The 15543-nt window shown below is 42.0% G+C and overlaps 1 protein-coding gene across 1 annotated transcript in view; it reads right to left on the reverse strand.

The window, feature by feature from the left end:
• cdh12a (cadherin 12a) overlaps nt 1-10545 on the reverse strand; it is a 46293-nt gene extending 35748 nt beyond the window's left edge. The window contains exons 1-2 of the mRNA XM_084411116.1: nt 10178-10545; nt 5675-5969 (exon numbers count right to left, since the gene is read on the reverse strand). Of these exons, the coding sequence (XP_084267242.1) occupies nt 5675-5969; nt 10178-10411 (529 nt within the window). The 5' untranslated portion in view covers nt 10412-10545. The remainder of the gene's footprint in view (nt 1-5674; nt 5970-10177) is intronic.
• Between the last annotated feature and the right edge of the window lie 4998 nt (nt 10546-15543).

Below are 15543 nucleotides of genomic sequence, written 5' to 3' on the forward strand. Positions count from 1 at the left end.
CGCAACGCGTTTCTCGACGCCCCGCTGTCTTCCGCTGGCCTTTTCGGTTCTTCTCTCTCCGAGTTCGTGGAGAGATTTACCGAAGCCCAGAAAGCGTCTCAAGCCTTCAAGCACTTCCTCCCGAAGCGCTCCGGTTCTGCAGCGAGTCGTGAGAAACAGACTCCGCGGAGTTCTCAGCCTCAGCCCCCGCCTTCTGCCACATCTTCACAGCAGCGACAGCAGCGACAGCAGCACAGCTCTAGGTCCCGCTCTCGCTCTACCAGCCGACGCCCCGCTCAGCGCGGGCCGCGGCCGAGGATTGTGGTAAAGCCGGAAGCCCCGAAGAAGTCCTAGCACTCCTAGGAAAGCGCAGGTGTGTGAGTCCCGCTGCGGCCGGTCTCTCACCCAAGCGCGCCGCTGTTTCAGTCCCAAGACTTGCGACTGTTCCAGCGTTTTCTGCAAGACGCAAGCCCGCACAGTTGCCCGCTTGCCTGCACACAAAAGCCGTTTTCACGGCTACCCAGATATATCCCGAAAAGAGTGTATTTTCTGGTGTCCCGGCCACGGCCGATGGTGCTATAAATGTAGTGTCGATGCCCACTCCTCAGTGCCCATCCCTACACATAAGCACAGCCCTACACTTAGGGCTCGCGCACATAAAATCGACTCAGATCGATTGCGCTTCAAATGTAGTGAAAGTGCCCACTTCCCAGTGCCCACATACACTATGTCTCACAGACCACAGGCTCTCTGTAAAAACGAGACCTGTGTGCGCTCGCTCTGCTCAGGCAGACAGCGCGTCCAAAGCAGTGAATGTGCCCGCGTCCCGCCCACATTTACCCGCAGACATGAGTCCCGCGAAACTCGCTCAGCCCTCCCTCACTCAGTTAAGCACTGTAGTAAGGTCGAGGACGAGCGCTCTGCCCGCTGTAATAAGCGCGCCCCCCGCCTCGAATGCCACAGGCATAACGCCTATGTTATCGCACCCCGAAGCACCTCTGTCACACGAACAGAGCGTGCTTCGCATCCAGCCCTTAGCCAGCCATGCAGTAGCATGGGCAGCGCTCCCAGGGGTTTCGGACTGGGTGCTAGGCATTATAAAGAGAGGCTTCTCGCTACAGTTTTGTCGACGCCCTCCCCGCTTCACAGCGCGCGTCGAAACTTCGGTGAATTTAGAAGTAGCACACCTACTTCGCGCCGAAATATCAAAACTGATAAGCAAAGGGGCGATAGAGCATGTACCCCTAGCTCAAAGCAAAGGGGGGCTATACAGCAGATACTTTCTAGTTCCCAAAAAGGACGGTGGTATCAGACCCATACTGGATCTAAGACGGCTGAACAAAGCATTAGTGAAACACAGTTTCAAAATGCTCACGACCAGGAAAATCCTCGCGCATGTTCACCGAGGAGACTGGTTCATGTCGATAGATCTGAAGGACGCGTATTTTCAAATACAAATAGCGTCACATCACAGGCGATACTTGAGATTCGCCTTCGAGGGTCAGACATACCAGTATACAGTCCTGCCGTTCGGCTTGTCCCTGGCACCTCGTACATTTACGAAGTGCATGGACGCAGCGCTCGCTCCTCTCAGACTCAGAGGCATGCGAGTGCTGAACTATTTGGACGACTGGCTGATCCTAGCTCAATCACGATCACAGCTCGTGGAGCACAGAACCATTTTACTCGATCACCTCGAGAATCTTGGTATCACAGTCAATTGGACGAAGAGTTCACTGAACCCCAGTCAAACGATTTCGTTTCTGGGTACCATTCTGGACTCACAGTCTATGACAGCGCGGCTGTCGCCACAGCGCGTGCTGCACATTCAGCGCGCAGCGAGATCTTTCCGCTGCGGCGCGACTACCCCGCTCAGGACGTTTCAAAGGATGCTAGGTCTCATGGCCTCAGCATCACCGGTTCTTCAGCTGGGCCTGCTCCGCATGCGCCCTCTGCAGTTCTGGTTGAAAGCGCGAGTACCGCGCGGAGCGTGGGTGTCCGGCCGGTTACGTCTCAAGGTCAATCAGAGCTGTGTGACAGCCCTAAAACCTTGGTTGGCGGGCGACTGGTACCGATCAGGTGTAAGCCTGGGGACTTCCTCGGGAGTGAGGATGGTGTCGACAGACGCATCCACCTCGGGATGGGGAGCGCTGCTCGAGGGCAGACCGTTCTTCGGCCTGTGGTCGAAACGAGAAAAGCTCCAACACATCAACTGCCTGGAGATGCTGGCAGTGCACAATGCGCTGACGCGTTTTTGTCCCCAAATCAAGGACCAACACGTCGTAGTCCGTTCGGACAACACGGCCGTGGTGTCCTATATAAATCGCCAGGGCGGTCTGAGATCCACATCCCTGTACAGGCTGGCGAAACGCCTCCTAATATGGGCTCAGCACAATTTGCGCTCGCTGAGAGCAGTGCATGTGCCTGGGCTCCAGAATGTGGGCCCAGACAGGCTGTCCAGGAACAACATTCCCCTGGGCGAATGGTCTCTACACCCGCAAACAGTCCTGCTGTTGTGGGAAAGATTCGGCAGAGCGGAAGTGGACCTATTCGCGTCCCGCGAAAACGCTCATTGCCCCGTGTTCTTTTCCAAGAACGACAGCGCGCTGTCCCACGTGTGGCCGCGCTGCCCGCTTTATGCCTTTCCCCCCGTCTCCCTCCTGCCTCAGGTGTTAGAGCGGGTCAAGGAAACGAAATGCTCAGTGCTGCTTGTAGCACCGTTCTGGAAGAACCAAGCATGGTTCCCAGTCCTGATGCAGCTAGCAGACATCGCTCCATGGCCAGTGCCATTGAGGAGAGATCTCCTCTCGCAGGCCAGGGGCTCAATTTGGCACCCACACCCGGAGCTGTGGTCCCTTCACGTGTGGGCGCTCAACGGTTATCCGTTGACCTCGCAGAGGGAGTGATAAATACCATCACTCAGGCCAGGGCGCCGTCAACTCGGCGGCTTTATGCCTCGAAGTGGTCGGTTTTCTCCGGCTGGTGTACAGCTCGGAGCCTATCACCTCTCGATTGTGAGGTGACGGAGGTTCTCTCCTTCCTACAGGAGCTGTTGGATAAGGGCAGATCCCCTTCCACGCTCAAAGTTTATGTGGCGGCTATTACAGCGTTTTCTGGAACAACGCTGGGGCAGTCTCTAGGAAGGAACGATTTAGTCATCCGCTTCCTCAGGGGAGCTAGGAGGCTAAATCCTCCCAGGCCTCCTTCAGTCCCTATGTGGGACCTTTCTACGGTTTTGGCGGCCATGAAAGGTGCCCCTTTCGAGCCTATCCAATCTATTAGCCTCAAACATTTGTCTTTCAAAACAGTGTTCTTGATGGCTCTCGCTTCGGTGAAGCGCATAGGCGACCTGCACGCGCTCTCTGTGAGCCCAGCGTGCTTGGAGTTTGGACCTAACGACTCTAAAGTCATACTCAAACCTAAGCATGGCTATGTGCCAAAGTCCCTCAACACACCATTTCGGGCTCAGGTTATCTCCCTGTCTGCCCTGCCGGGATCAAGTGAGGAAGGGGACTCAAGTTTTCTTTGCCCCATTCGGGCTCTAAGAGCTTACGTGTCCCGCTCTGCTGTCTTCAGACAGACTGAGCAGCTCTTTGTCTCGTTCAGTGGACGTTCCAAGGGAATGGCTGTGTCGAAACAGAGCTTATCCAGATGGATAGTTGACGCCATAGCGCTGGCTTATACTGCCAAGGGCCTCCAGTGCCCGTTGGGAGTTAGAGCGCACTCCACGAGGGGCGTTGCCTCCTCGTGGGCTTGGTCCAGCGGGATTTCCTTACAGGATATATGTACGGCGGCGGGCTGGGCCTCGCCGTCTACATTTATCAGGTTTTACAACCTAGAGGTTCCCGCCTTGCAGGCTAAGCTACTATCGGTATAGCCGATTCAGCTGTATAACTAGAACACTGAAATCGCATGCGCAACGCGCTGCCGACTGTCTTATGGGCAGAACTGTGTAAGACCCACATTTCCCACATTTAGTTCAGGTTCCCCCACCCTGTCTATGTGATGTCATATTCGCGTCTGCTGACGCAACCATATAAGGACAGAGGAATCCCCTCTTGTCTCTAGACTCTCTCTGTGAGGTCATGTTTTACGTCTGCGGACGTTACAATATAGGGAATTAAGGTTCCCCTCCCTTAATCCCAGGCTCTTTGAGTCTATCTGGTGATTATGCACTGTACACCTGGTTAGCTTCCAGTGATCGGTGTCTTTATCCCAGCACGCACGGCGTTTTACAAGGGGTTCCCGTAGCGTTTTTACAAAAACGCAGTACGAGAGGACTCTCGTAAGAGAACGTACTCGGTTACTAACGTAACCTCGGTTCTCTCTAGAAGAGGGAACGAGTACTGCGTTCTCTGCCGTGCGTACGGTTCACTCTGGTTCGCTTCGGCGATGAAAAATCAAGTGAATCAGCCTTCTCGAGCTCCTTATATAGAGGTTAGCCACACCCGTCTCGGCGGGAAATGGCTAGGAGGGCGCGAAGCGTCCTCATTGGCCTGACGTCACCTCAGGCCTCGCTCGATAGGCTTATGCAGTTGCTGCAGAGCAGCCAATGAGCGAGCAAGCCGTCTTGCCATAGCTAAGCACTGCCGCAACGCGCTTTACATGTATGAAAATTAAGGATAATTTTTTGCTTCAGTATTTCGTGAAAAGAGACTTTTCCCGTAGCGTTTTTACAAAAACGCAGTACTCGTTCCCTCTTCTAGAGAGAACCGAGGTTACGTTAGTAACCGAGTACGTTATATGAAATTAAAAAAATCACAAAATATATTTGATAAATGCAGTTATATTGTTCATCCATCATGAATATGTTTTTTTCTTCTTCTTTTTCTGACCTTGTAATGTTTAAGCAAAATGACATAACTCGACCTTCAGAAAAAACAATTCTCTGGTGATGTTTACCAGACTTCTCCAATCATTTAGTTCGCTTAAACCCCAACCCTTCACAATTGACTGTAAGCTTGAATTCTTTTGAGTGCAATTCCCACATTATAAAATCAAGTCCTCACCCATTTTTTTCTTTTTTGATAATTTGTAACACAGGTGTGTTGCTACTTCTTTTTCATAACAAATTTAAAGCAGTAGCCCATACATTGCTTATTTGTCATACTTTTTTAACTATCCAAATCATATCTTTTCTTGCAAATGTACACTATTTAAAAAAAAAGTGAGTATAGGCTGCATAGGTGTTCATCTATTGAACTATGGTGCTAATCTAAAAATGGCCTTGAAAGTGATCAATTCAGAATGTTGTTTAGAAATATAATAGTCAGAATAATTGAGAATTGTGAATGCTTTCCTAAGGGGAAACGCAGTGTTCAACAGCATTTGGGATTAGTTGTCTGGCCAGCTGGTCTCCCAGCCTGGACAGATGAAAAGTGCCCAAAAGCCTTCTAAAACCATCAAAACAGACCAGCTTAACTAGCTTGGCCAGGCTGGGAGACCTACTAGCCACCTTAGGCTGGTTTAAGCTGTTTTTGCGGCAGGGATAAATCATTCAGTGCAGTTAATTACTTGCAGCAACAGACTAATGTCTAACATCTTTCACTGACCTTGAATATGTATGTGAACAATAAAGAAGAAGAGTTCAGATCATCACATCAAGACGTACTTAAAAGCAACATGCTTTGAGGCCAGGATTTTTCTTCAGTATCAAACACCCAACCATCTGGGACGTAATGAGAAGTAAACTCACCGATGGGTGACATCTCTGGGACGCTGGCCGAGTATGGGCCCTCCAGGAACTTTGGCTCATTGTCATTGATATCCTGGACTTTGATAATAAACTCAGACTCGGGCTCTAAGGGTCTGCCCGTGAACACGTCCACAGCCTGCGCTCTCAGTGTGTAATAAGGCTTCTCTTCTCTGTCCAGGCTCCTTAAGGCATGGATGTCTCCGGTGCTCGGCTCGATGGTGAAAATAGAGCCAACTCCTTCACCTGAGAGAGTGTACTTCACCATACTATCTCCCTTATCCAGGTCAGAGTGAAGCTGAAAAGTGAAAAGAGACGATGAGAAATCTCACTGGGAGCTGGTGAGTAAATTATTTCTAATTACCATAATTTAACTGTAAACAAATGCAAATATATGCAAATACAAAATCAGCAAACAAAAGTAGGAGACATTTGTGTTACAAGACATAATCATTTTTAAACACAAGTGTAGCATATCCAGTGAGAATTTTATTTTAATCAGTAGATCAGATTTGGCCTAACCAAACCAATCCAATTTCAATCTCTGATCATGTGACTACATGTTGGCTAACATGTGGGTGGCATATCATTACTCATACAGTTTGAGCATGTCCAAAGAGGATTGATGTGGATAACCTTCATTATTTATTTTCTGTTAGCGGCTCACCAACATTGATTTATTTACAGCATGGATATTCTTCAGCTGAAAATAATGGCTTTACCGGAGGTTTTATAGAATTTTCTTTTTTCAGACAAGATAAAAAAACAAAAATAAAACTACTAAATAAAAGATTACAAAACATAAGGATCCTAAGATAATAGAGTGTTGAGGGAAATCGTTATCTTTTCAACTCAGAGGAAGCGTAAGGACACACCAAATTTATCAACTGGCGAAACAGAGTTTGATCCTCTGACTGGATAGGAAGGATAGTTTGAAGTTATCGAATGAATACTCTGAAGTGAAAAATAAATCACTGATGTAATGTGAAAGGATGCAAAATTATCAAAATGGAAGAAGAACTCTGTACTGCTAAATCCTGCCATGTTCCTGCATGGCAGGGTAACTAATAATAAAAGTACATTAGATTGGGAACAGGCCATCAAATGATTACATTAGCAGATAGTAGATAATCCATGAGCTTCAACCCAGTATTGAAAGAGCTAATCTGTGTCAAGTTATAGTTCATTACAGTTCACTATCACTAATCTTTTATGAATGCCAATGAGGCCAATACATTAAGAATACACTATCCTAAAATGGTGACCGCCAATGGCTGTATAACAGTACATGGTCTCACAAAATGTGTTTAGAGGTAAGGACAATTCCTGAGTGTTGACAGAAAAATACTCAGAAAAAAGTCAAGGCTATCAAGAAGAGTTATTTTCAACTGAAAAGGTCATACTTGGAAAGAAAATGTGACAGTGGGGTAATATATCCTCACTGCAAAGGGCAAACAAGAAGTGTCCCTGGCTTCACATGGAAAAATAAAGACAAAAAGAAAACTTGCAGACACATTTGATATAGTAAATTGGTAAATTTGTCAGCAATAAAGAAATGTCAAGAGTTGAGAAATTCTCTGATTGCTAGAATTAAAAAGATTGTGATTCTTAATCCACTTTAGAGTAATTGTTGGTGTATCTGCAATAATAATTGTAATTTATTCACAAAATAATTGTAGCAACTCTGCAAAACATTCAAATTAGAATCCAATTAAAGGCTTTCTTGGATTCTGCACCACATTATTTGACCACAACCAGCAAATAGGCCATTCGGACTGTTACAGCAGTTAGCACACCAAGTTATATGATCAACCCTTTATTCAGAATGACCCATTAATTTTTAATCAGGATATAACTGCATTGAGAGAAGCCTATAATGCAAAATGCTTTTGTAAACACAAAGCGCACAATGAATATTTTCCCCACATTCCTTTTCTTTCTTGCTCTAATTAAACTTTTCCTGTCATGTAACATTTCATGTATGGTGTCACTTTAATTGTGGCAGCAGCTCAAACATTATGTGATGGAATGTGTTATAATTTCCCTTGGTGCCAGCTCTGATCACAGTCTTCTCTTCCCCAACTAATAATTACAGCTATGGCAGGTGTGAAGCCACAATTGCAAAGTTTCAAGTGTTATGGTCTAATGAAAATGTACTGGGACCTACAATGTGAAGTTTGCAGTGTGTCAGGCAGTGAATCTAAACTTCCGTCACACATCAGTGCTGGGAAATAACTAACACTACTAAATTAACTGCACAAAGGTACCTACATTTTCACAACAATTATTCAGGAATCAAAATTAGCTTTACAGCAATAATCAAACAGGCTCTCTTGCATTGTTTCATTTTAACAGACTGTTTCATCTTAATTAATTTTATTCACATGGTTGAAAATGATAAAATAACAGTGATTTATAAAATATTAACAACTGTTAACAATTTCTCTTTAAATAGCAACTTGCTCATTTGAAGCCAACATGTGCATCATTCATGCAATGCATAAGTCGCCTGTAAGCCATATTCTTCCAGTGACCCAAGTTAAAGGAGGTAATAGCAAACAAACTCTATTTATAGTGACAGGCTAACATGTTTGTTTGCAATTAAAGCTTTATTAGCTCTTTCTGCTGCTGTTCTCAGGTTATATAAATCAGAGGTTACAGGCAAGGCCTCTTCCATGACATTTGACTGATCTTGAGTGAAGAAGAGCGAGTTGTTTTTCAATGTGTTGCAGCCACAGAAGTAGAGGTGGCATGTGGTTGTGAACACGCCTGTGACAAGCCCCAGTCTCCCGATGTACATCCACACAGACAGCTCTCAGTTAGGCCACACTGATTGCACTGGCACTGACTGCAGACTATTCAATTTAACTCTGATCCCATTTAAGCTGAAGGTGCTCAATTCCAACCTCTTTTGTAGAGGACCTTGATATTGAATTTTCATCCTGGGATCCAATAAGGAGCCCTTTCAACCTTCTCCCTTTGCTGTGAATACTAATTAAATGGTTTCAGATTATACCATCCACATTTTTATGTTTGACAATGTAACAATTTTGTTGCATAAGAAGATGTCCCATAAACAGAAAAGATGATGTTGTGGACCCAATTCCACAGACATAAGATTGTCAGTTTGTTTGGTTGGTGTAAAATCAGTTTTTCGAAATTTAAAGGGTTAGTTCACCCAAAAATGAAAATTCTGTCAGTAATTACTCACCCTCATGTTGTTCCAACCCCGTAAAACTTTCGTTCATCTTCGGAACACAATCTGAGAGCTGGATCACTCCTTCATAGGCTGCTAATTGATATCTGCCAGCCCAGAAAAGTTAGTAAAGGCATCGTTAAAATAGTCCAGGTGACTACAGTGGCTAAACCTTAAGTTTATCAAGCGACGAGAATACTTTTTGTGTGCAAAAAAAACAAAAATACAGACTTTATTCAACTATTAGTTTTCCTCTGATGTGAGTTCACGAGAGCGCCACGATGCATGCGCATTTCCTGGATGTCCGAATCGTGAGAAACCAACAAGAAAGCGTAAAAGTGTCTTACCAATGCCGCAAAATGAATGGCTTACCTTTCACACTTTCCCATCAAATGATCGTGAACGTCATCTTCTCAGTTCTCGCGCATGCGTCGTGGCGCTCTCGTGAACTCACGTCAGAGGCCCACACAGAAGAAAATGAATGATTGAATAAAGTCATTATTTTTGTGTTTTTTTTTTTTTACACACAAAAAGTATTCTCGTCGCTTGATAAACTTAAGGTTGAGCCACTGTTACTTGGACTATTTTAACAATGTCTTTACTAACTTTTCTGGGCCGACAGATGCAATTAGCAGCCTATAGGAGTATATACATAGATGCCTCATTTATATTTCTAACTGTGAGTGACAACATGCTGACCATTCCAAGATGGTGGGCACGCCGATGTGTCTGGAGCGGTCGAATGTGGCATCTATATATGGTTGTTGACTAGCTAAAATGGTAAGCATCTGCCACTAGCTTATTACACACGGAGGACCCAAGTTGATGACGCAATCATACTGCATGTTGCATTTCTTTTTTTACATTTATGTAACAGGTGGATTAATAAAAATGTGTATGTTTACATTTAAGATTCTGTCAATTCATCCATTTTGTATGTTTCAGCATAAATCTTAATGTAAAAATTCTTTACGTAAAACTTTTACGGACAAATATGCAAATTTCAATGCATTGCTAAAAAGTTCTCCAACATTGTTTATTTGTATCTTATGATAGCACTTTTTTCTCTATCTCAATTGCACCATCTGGTTGCTCAAACCATGAACCATGTTATGCGGTTGAGAATATCTACTTTCAAGCAACCAAAAGCTGGTCATGAACATAGAAGTGAAGATAAAAGAAGAATAAGAATAACTAGAAGCAGCGAGTTCTAGTTCAAGCCTTTGAACTCCCCCACAGTTTTATTCTCAATCTATTCTCAATACCCTTGGCCCAAAGCCTCGGCTCTGAGAATATTTTTTTCTTCTTACCTTTCCGACATACTGCGGATCAGATCCCATGTATTCCTCCAGAACAAAGAATTGGTTCCACACCCATCCTCTCTTGACTCTGTGAACTCCCATCATGCCATGTTTCCTATGTGCCATCAGGTTCCTGTGCTGCTCCTTCCCCATCCTGCTCTGGGATGAAGAGTGGAGGGGAGAAACAAAGCTTTTGTCTAAGAGGCACCAGAGGAACAGCAGCAGGCAGTTCCCCATGAGCATTGGAACAACCTTTAGATGCAAAGATGGACACAGGTGACTTTTATGGTGAAGGTAAAGAAGCGATGAATCCAAAGCCTTGGTGGCACACAATAACTAACATCCATGGAATTCCTGGGGTGCTTGAAATTTTTGTTAACCACCTGCAAGAGAAAAGAAGCAACGGAACTTTAAATCAATGAGATTATGAGGATTTGTAGGAGTGTCTGGGTATCATGTTGGCATGCAATGAAAGCAGAAGAAGGTCACACTGTCTGTTATGTTTATCTTTGCAGTGTAAATCTTTGTCTGTTCAGCTACAATGTAATCTCACTTGAAGGGCTTTACAAATACAGGGAATCTGAGTAAATTGGCTCACTCTAGTGCGTTTAGCACATTTAGCACTGGGAGGTTTGAGAAACAAGCGTGTAAAAGAGACTGCAAGAACGAGGGAGTTTGGCAAGAGTTGAACAACTGTTGGCAGACCTCCAGGAGTATCCTGGATGTGCAATTCTGTGCTCATTTTCAGTGCATTAGTTTTGAAAATGAGGTGGTCCCACTTGAATAGTAGGGTTGTGTTTGACCTGGCAACACAGATGTTAAGTCACAGGAAGCACAAGCCAGTCCAGATGCTTAGGGTCATAAATCAGACAACTTTTCTCTTAATCACCCTCTAAATGGAAAGATGTTGAATAATTATGTACAAGAGGACTATCCATCACTGTTGTACCAAATGTTATGAGAATTAAAGGCAGTATGTTAGTTGGCCACTGTAGAAAATGCAAACAATATCTTTACAATTTTGATTGGGTAGCAGATGGAGATATTTTATGCTAATTAATTTAATACTGTGTCTGGAGGAAAGATATAAAATGAGGCCACTTTAAGACCTTGCCACTCCTTTTTTAAACAAAGTAGGAAATCTTCCGCTGGCTCTAAAGTTATTAAGCGAAGCTGTTCAAATCATTGAATCAATAAAAGTCTGCAGAACATATATACAATATACAGTACATCCACTATAATGGTTATGGGAAATGATACTTCCACCACCACACACTTTAAAATAAAGCCACAGTTAAATGCTAAACTTCACTGACTCTTTCTGCAGGTTATATTGGTACGCCAGTGAATCAATCACTCTAGCGATTTGCTCTAAAACACGGAATCGTTCAGGAACGAAACAAGGGACTATGCATGGAATACCATAATACAACTCTTGCTATATTTTATTTAGATACGGTATAGGAATAGTAGACCATGCTACAGTGATACACTATTTCGAATACATTTAATCATTCACACACAGATTCATAAAAAAGAAATCTTGTCTTTCATTTAGTTTAGTTCTGCTATGGACAATAGACAAAGAAACTGGCAATATTGTGTCTAAAATGTGACTTACTCTCTGTTAACTTCTTGTTTAAACAACATCACACAGTTATAGTTACAAATGTTGAAAAAAACTCAGGAGGAACCAAACTCAGATGGGGAATCTGCCACTAGAAATACCATTAGTGTATATATAGAATGAGTAATACAATATGTACATTAAATAAATTAAATTAAATTAAATTAATTCATTTTTTATTTATATCAGTTAGTCGCTAGCCTATTTGAACTGTGAGGGTAATACATAATTAGCCAAATTCAGATCAGGATGCAATAAAAAACAAACCAAACAAAAAGACATGAGAAGCACATTGCAGTGATTTCACAACACTATTATCCCCATACTCTCAGGACTTATTTTCTCCTGCCCTCTCAAACCCTTATGTTATACCTGTTACAGTAAATACTGTGCCCCGACTGAATAAAGGCTATTGATTGGTAATGCTTTAGCTTACAGCTCGGAAAGTACTGCGTAATTGAAGCGATTTTACAGTGTGACTTTCTGTAATTATAGTGTACCTATAAAATACTTACATGTAAGTATAAGGGGAACAATATGTAAAGTTTGGGGAATAAAGGGGTAACAACCAGGAGAATTAAAAAATATATATTTATACTGTAAGTATTATATAACTAAGGAGTACTTATTCTACTATTATGATACAACAATCTTACATTTGGGAGCAATTTAGCAAGAACATACACAGCGTACCTTTTTGTAATAATGGTGTACCAATACATATTGTGTATAGGCTTTTTAAAAAATTACAGGGTACTTATCTATGCATTTATACAGGAATCAAACAAAAGGTAACAAAAGAAACTGAAAACAAACTATTGTGAAAACAAACAAAAGTGCACTGAAAACAAACTATTGCAACTTTTGATTAAATATTGGGGCAAGATACTCTTGTTTCATGTAGTGGTGCTTGTTACCCTCTTGTTTCATGTAGTTACAGGGTAAGTACAATAAAAATACATACACAATCTTATTCGGAACCCTTTATTTGAAAAACAACTTAATTCAGAACTAGTGCTGTCAACGTTAACGCGTTAACGCATGCGATTAATTTTTGTCTGGTTTAACGTGTTAAAATATTTAACGCAATTAACGCAGCATCCGTCTTTTCTGCCATCCGTTGGCTAGCTTTACATTATATGATCACGCTCTTATTCATTTAAATGCTTTTAAACATTTCAAGCGCGGCAAGACAAAAGAAAAAGCGCTGTCTGTGAATGTCTTTATGTGACACACACACACACACACACACACACACAATGCATAGACAGGGCGCCAGAATCCAGTTCTCTTTCGCGCTTGAACTAACAATAACAATCCCAAAATGTCAGTTTTGTCGATTATCCTCATAAGAGCAGTCTTAAATGATTTATATAAAGTCTAAAATGAACGAAGAGTTGCGAGAGAATGAGGCGCGCGTGTGAGATCCATAGACAGTATGGTATATAAACGGTGAGATCCGCGTGTCTGTCTGCTCTTAAAGGGACAGCAGCCAATAAAGCTTCCTCTCAGTAAAGTTAAAGAACAAAGGGAACAGAGAAAATGACTCACTGCTGTTGACTAAATAACTTTTGTAGCTTTAATAAGGATTAACTATTTAATTTATAGTTTATGCAGTGCAGACTGCATATAACTTTGATAACTTTATTACAGTATATTTCCTAACTGTTAAGACAGGAAGGGCACGAATAAATATGACATTTATTATGGGTTTATGTTAGCATTGTTTTAAGTTCACTTAAATTAAAAAGTGTTATATTTTTGAAGCCTAATAAATGTGAAAAAGAAAAAAAAAATCAGTAGCTGTATTAATATCAGTAATACTGGCCTTCATTCATAAAAAGATGCCATTAAAAAATTATTTAAAATATACTGTCTTTATGTTGTTTCTACATTAATTTGATTAACTGTGAAATTATTACATTATAAAATATATTAAAAACGTACAAAAACATTTCTTTCTTTATTGCGATTAATTGCGATTAATCACAGAAAAAATGTGTGATTAATCTAGTTAAAGTTTTTAATCGATTGACAGCACTATTCAGAACACTTCTTTTTCGTTTAAAACTGCTATTTTTAATCAACAATTAATTTCAAATGCTTAAAGGGATAGTTCACTTTGAAATTAATTTTGTATATGTTTTAGCTTACCTCAAGGGCATCCAAGATGTAGGTGTCTTTGTTTCCGCAGTAGTTTCAATTTTGATATTTTTAGGTCAAACCGTTCTTGTCTGTCAGTCATATAATGCAGGTCGATGGTCACTGTCTCAAAACACAAGCACAGAGTCCAAATTAAAACAATTCCCCATCGTCCAAATTAAACAATTCCCCATCGTAAGTACACATTGATGGCCTAAGACACGAAACGAGCGGTTTGTGTGAGAAAACGAACAGTATTTATATGGTTGTTATCTCTTGAAAACAGCACACGTCCAAATGATCTGACGGCGCGGGCGGGTATAGATATATACATAGATGTCGCCTTGGCTACTGCAGTTCATTGGAACGAAACCGTAGCCAAGCGACATCTAGTGTATACATCTATACCCGCCCGCGGGTGGGTATAGATGTATACACTAGATGTCGCCTTCGCTACTGCAGTTCATTGGAACGAAACCGTAGCCAAGGCGACATCTATGTATATATCTATACCCGCCCGCGCCGTCAGATCATTTGGACGTGTGCTGTGTTCAAGAGATAACAACCATATAAATACTGTTCGTTTTCTCACACAAACCGCTCGTTTCGTGTCTTAGGCCATCAATGTGCACTTATGATGGGGAATTGTTTCATTTGGACGATGGGGAATTGTTTTAATTTGGACTCTGTGCTTGTGTTTTGAGACAGTGACCATCGACCTGCATTATATGACTGACAGACAAGAACGGTTTGACCTAAAAATATAAAAATTGAAACTACTGCAGAAAAAAAGACACCTACATCTTGGATGCCCTTGAGGTAAGCTAAAACATACCAAAATTTTATTTCAAAGTGAACTATCCCTTTAAGCCTTGACAGAAAGTTTTGTACCCCATTTTTTCTCTTGCTTGGCTTCTTCCTCTTGTTCCTATTCTTCTTTTTCTTTCTTTCCACTGATGAATGTTTTATTATGTATTAAAAGAAAATGCAGTACACCCAGAAATACGTCCTCACCATTTACTCATCTTTTACCCTCATGCCATCCGAGATGTATACGACTTTCCTTCTTCAGATTTACACAAATGAACACAAATGAAATAAAAAATACATCTCTGGGAATACATACTGCAAGCTCATGTGTTCCTATAAGTTGGAGCATCAAACAGCACATACTGCAATAACTGTGGTAATCCATACGACCCCAATGGATGGATCAATGTCTTCTGAAGGGAAACGATAAGTGTTTGTAAGAAAAATTACAATATTTTAAACTTTTTAAACTGTAGACTATCTCTTCAGACCAACTGTAATAAGTTGTTTTTCAAATAAAGGTTTCTGAGTCAGTGATTAGATTGTGTGTATGTATTTTTTATTGTACTTACCTTGTAACTACATGGAACAAGAGGGTAACAAACACCACTTAAATTTACGGCCTGCAATGTCACACTTACCCTGTAACTATATGAAACAAGAGGGTAACAAGCACCACTTAACCTGTAACTACATGGAACAATAGTATATATCCCAGTATTTTAAAAAAAAATCAATAGTTTTAGCTTTACTTGCCTTGAAACATGTAAGCCCAAACTTAAACATCTGCACTTTT

This window comes from Rutilus rutilus, assembly GCF_951802725.1.
Source record: "Rutilus rutilus genome assembly, chromosome: 6".
Lineage (NCBI taxonomy): Eukaryota > Metazoa > Chordata > Actinopteri > Cypriniformes > Leuciscidae > Rutilus > Rutilus rutilus.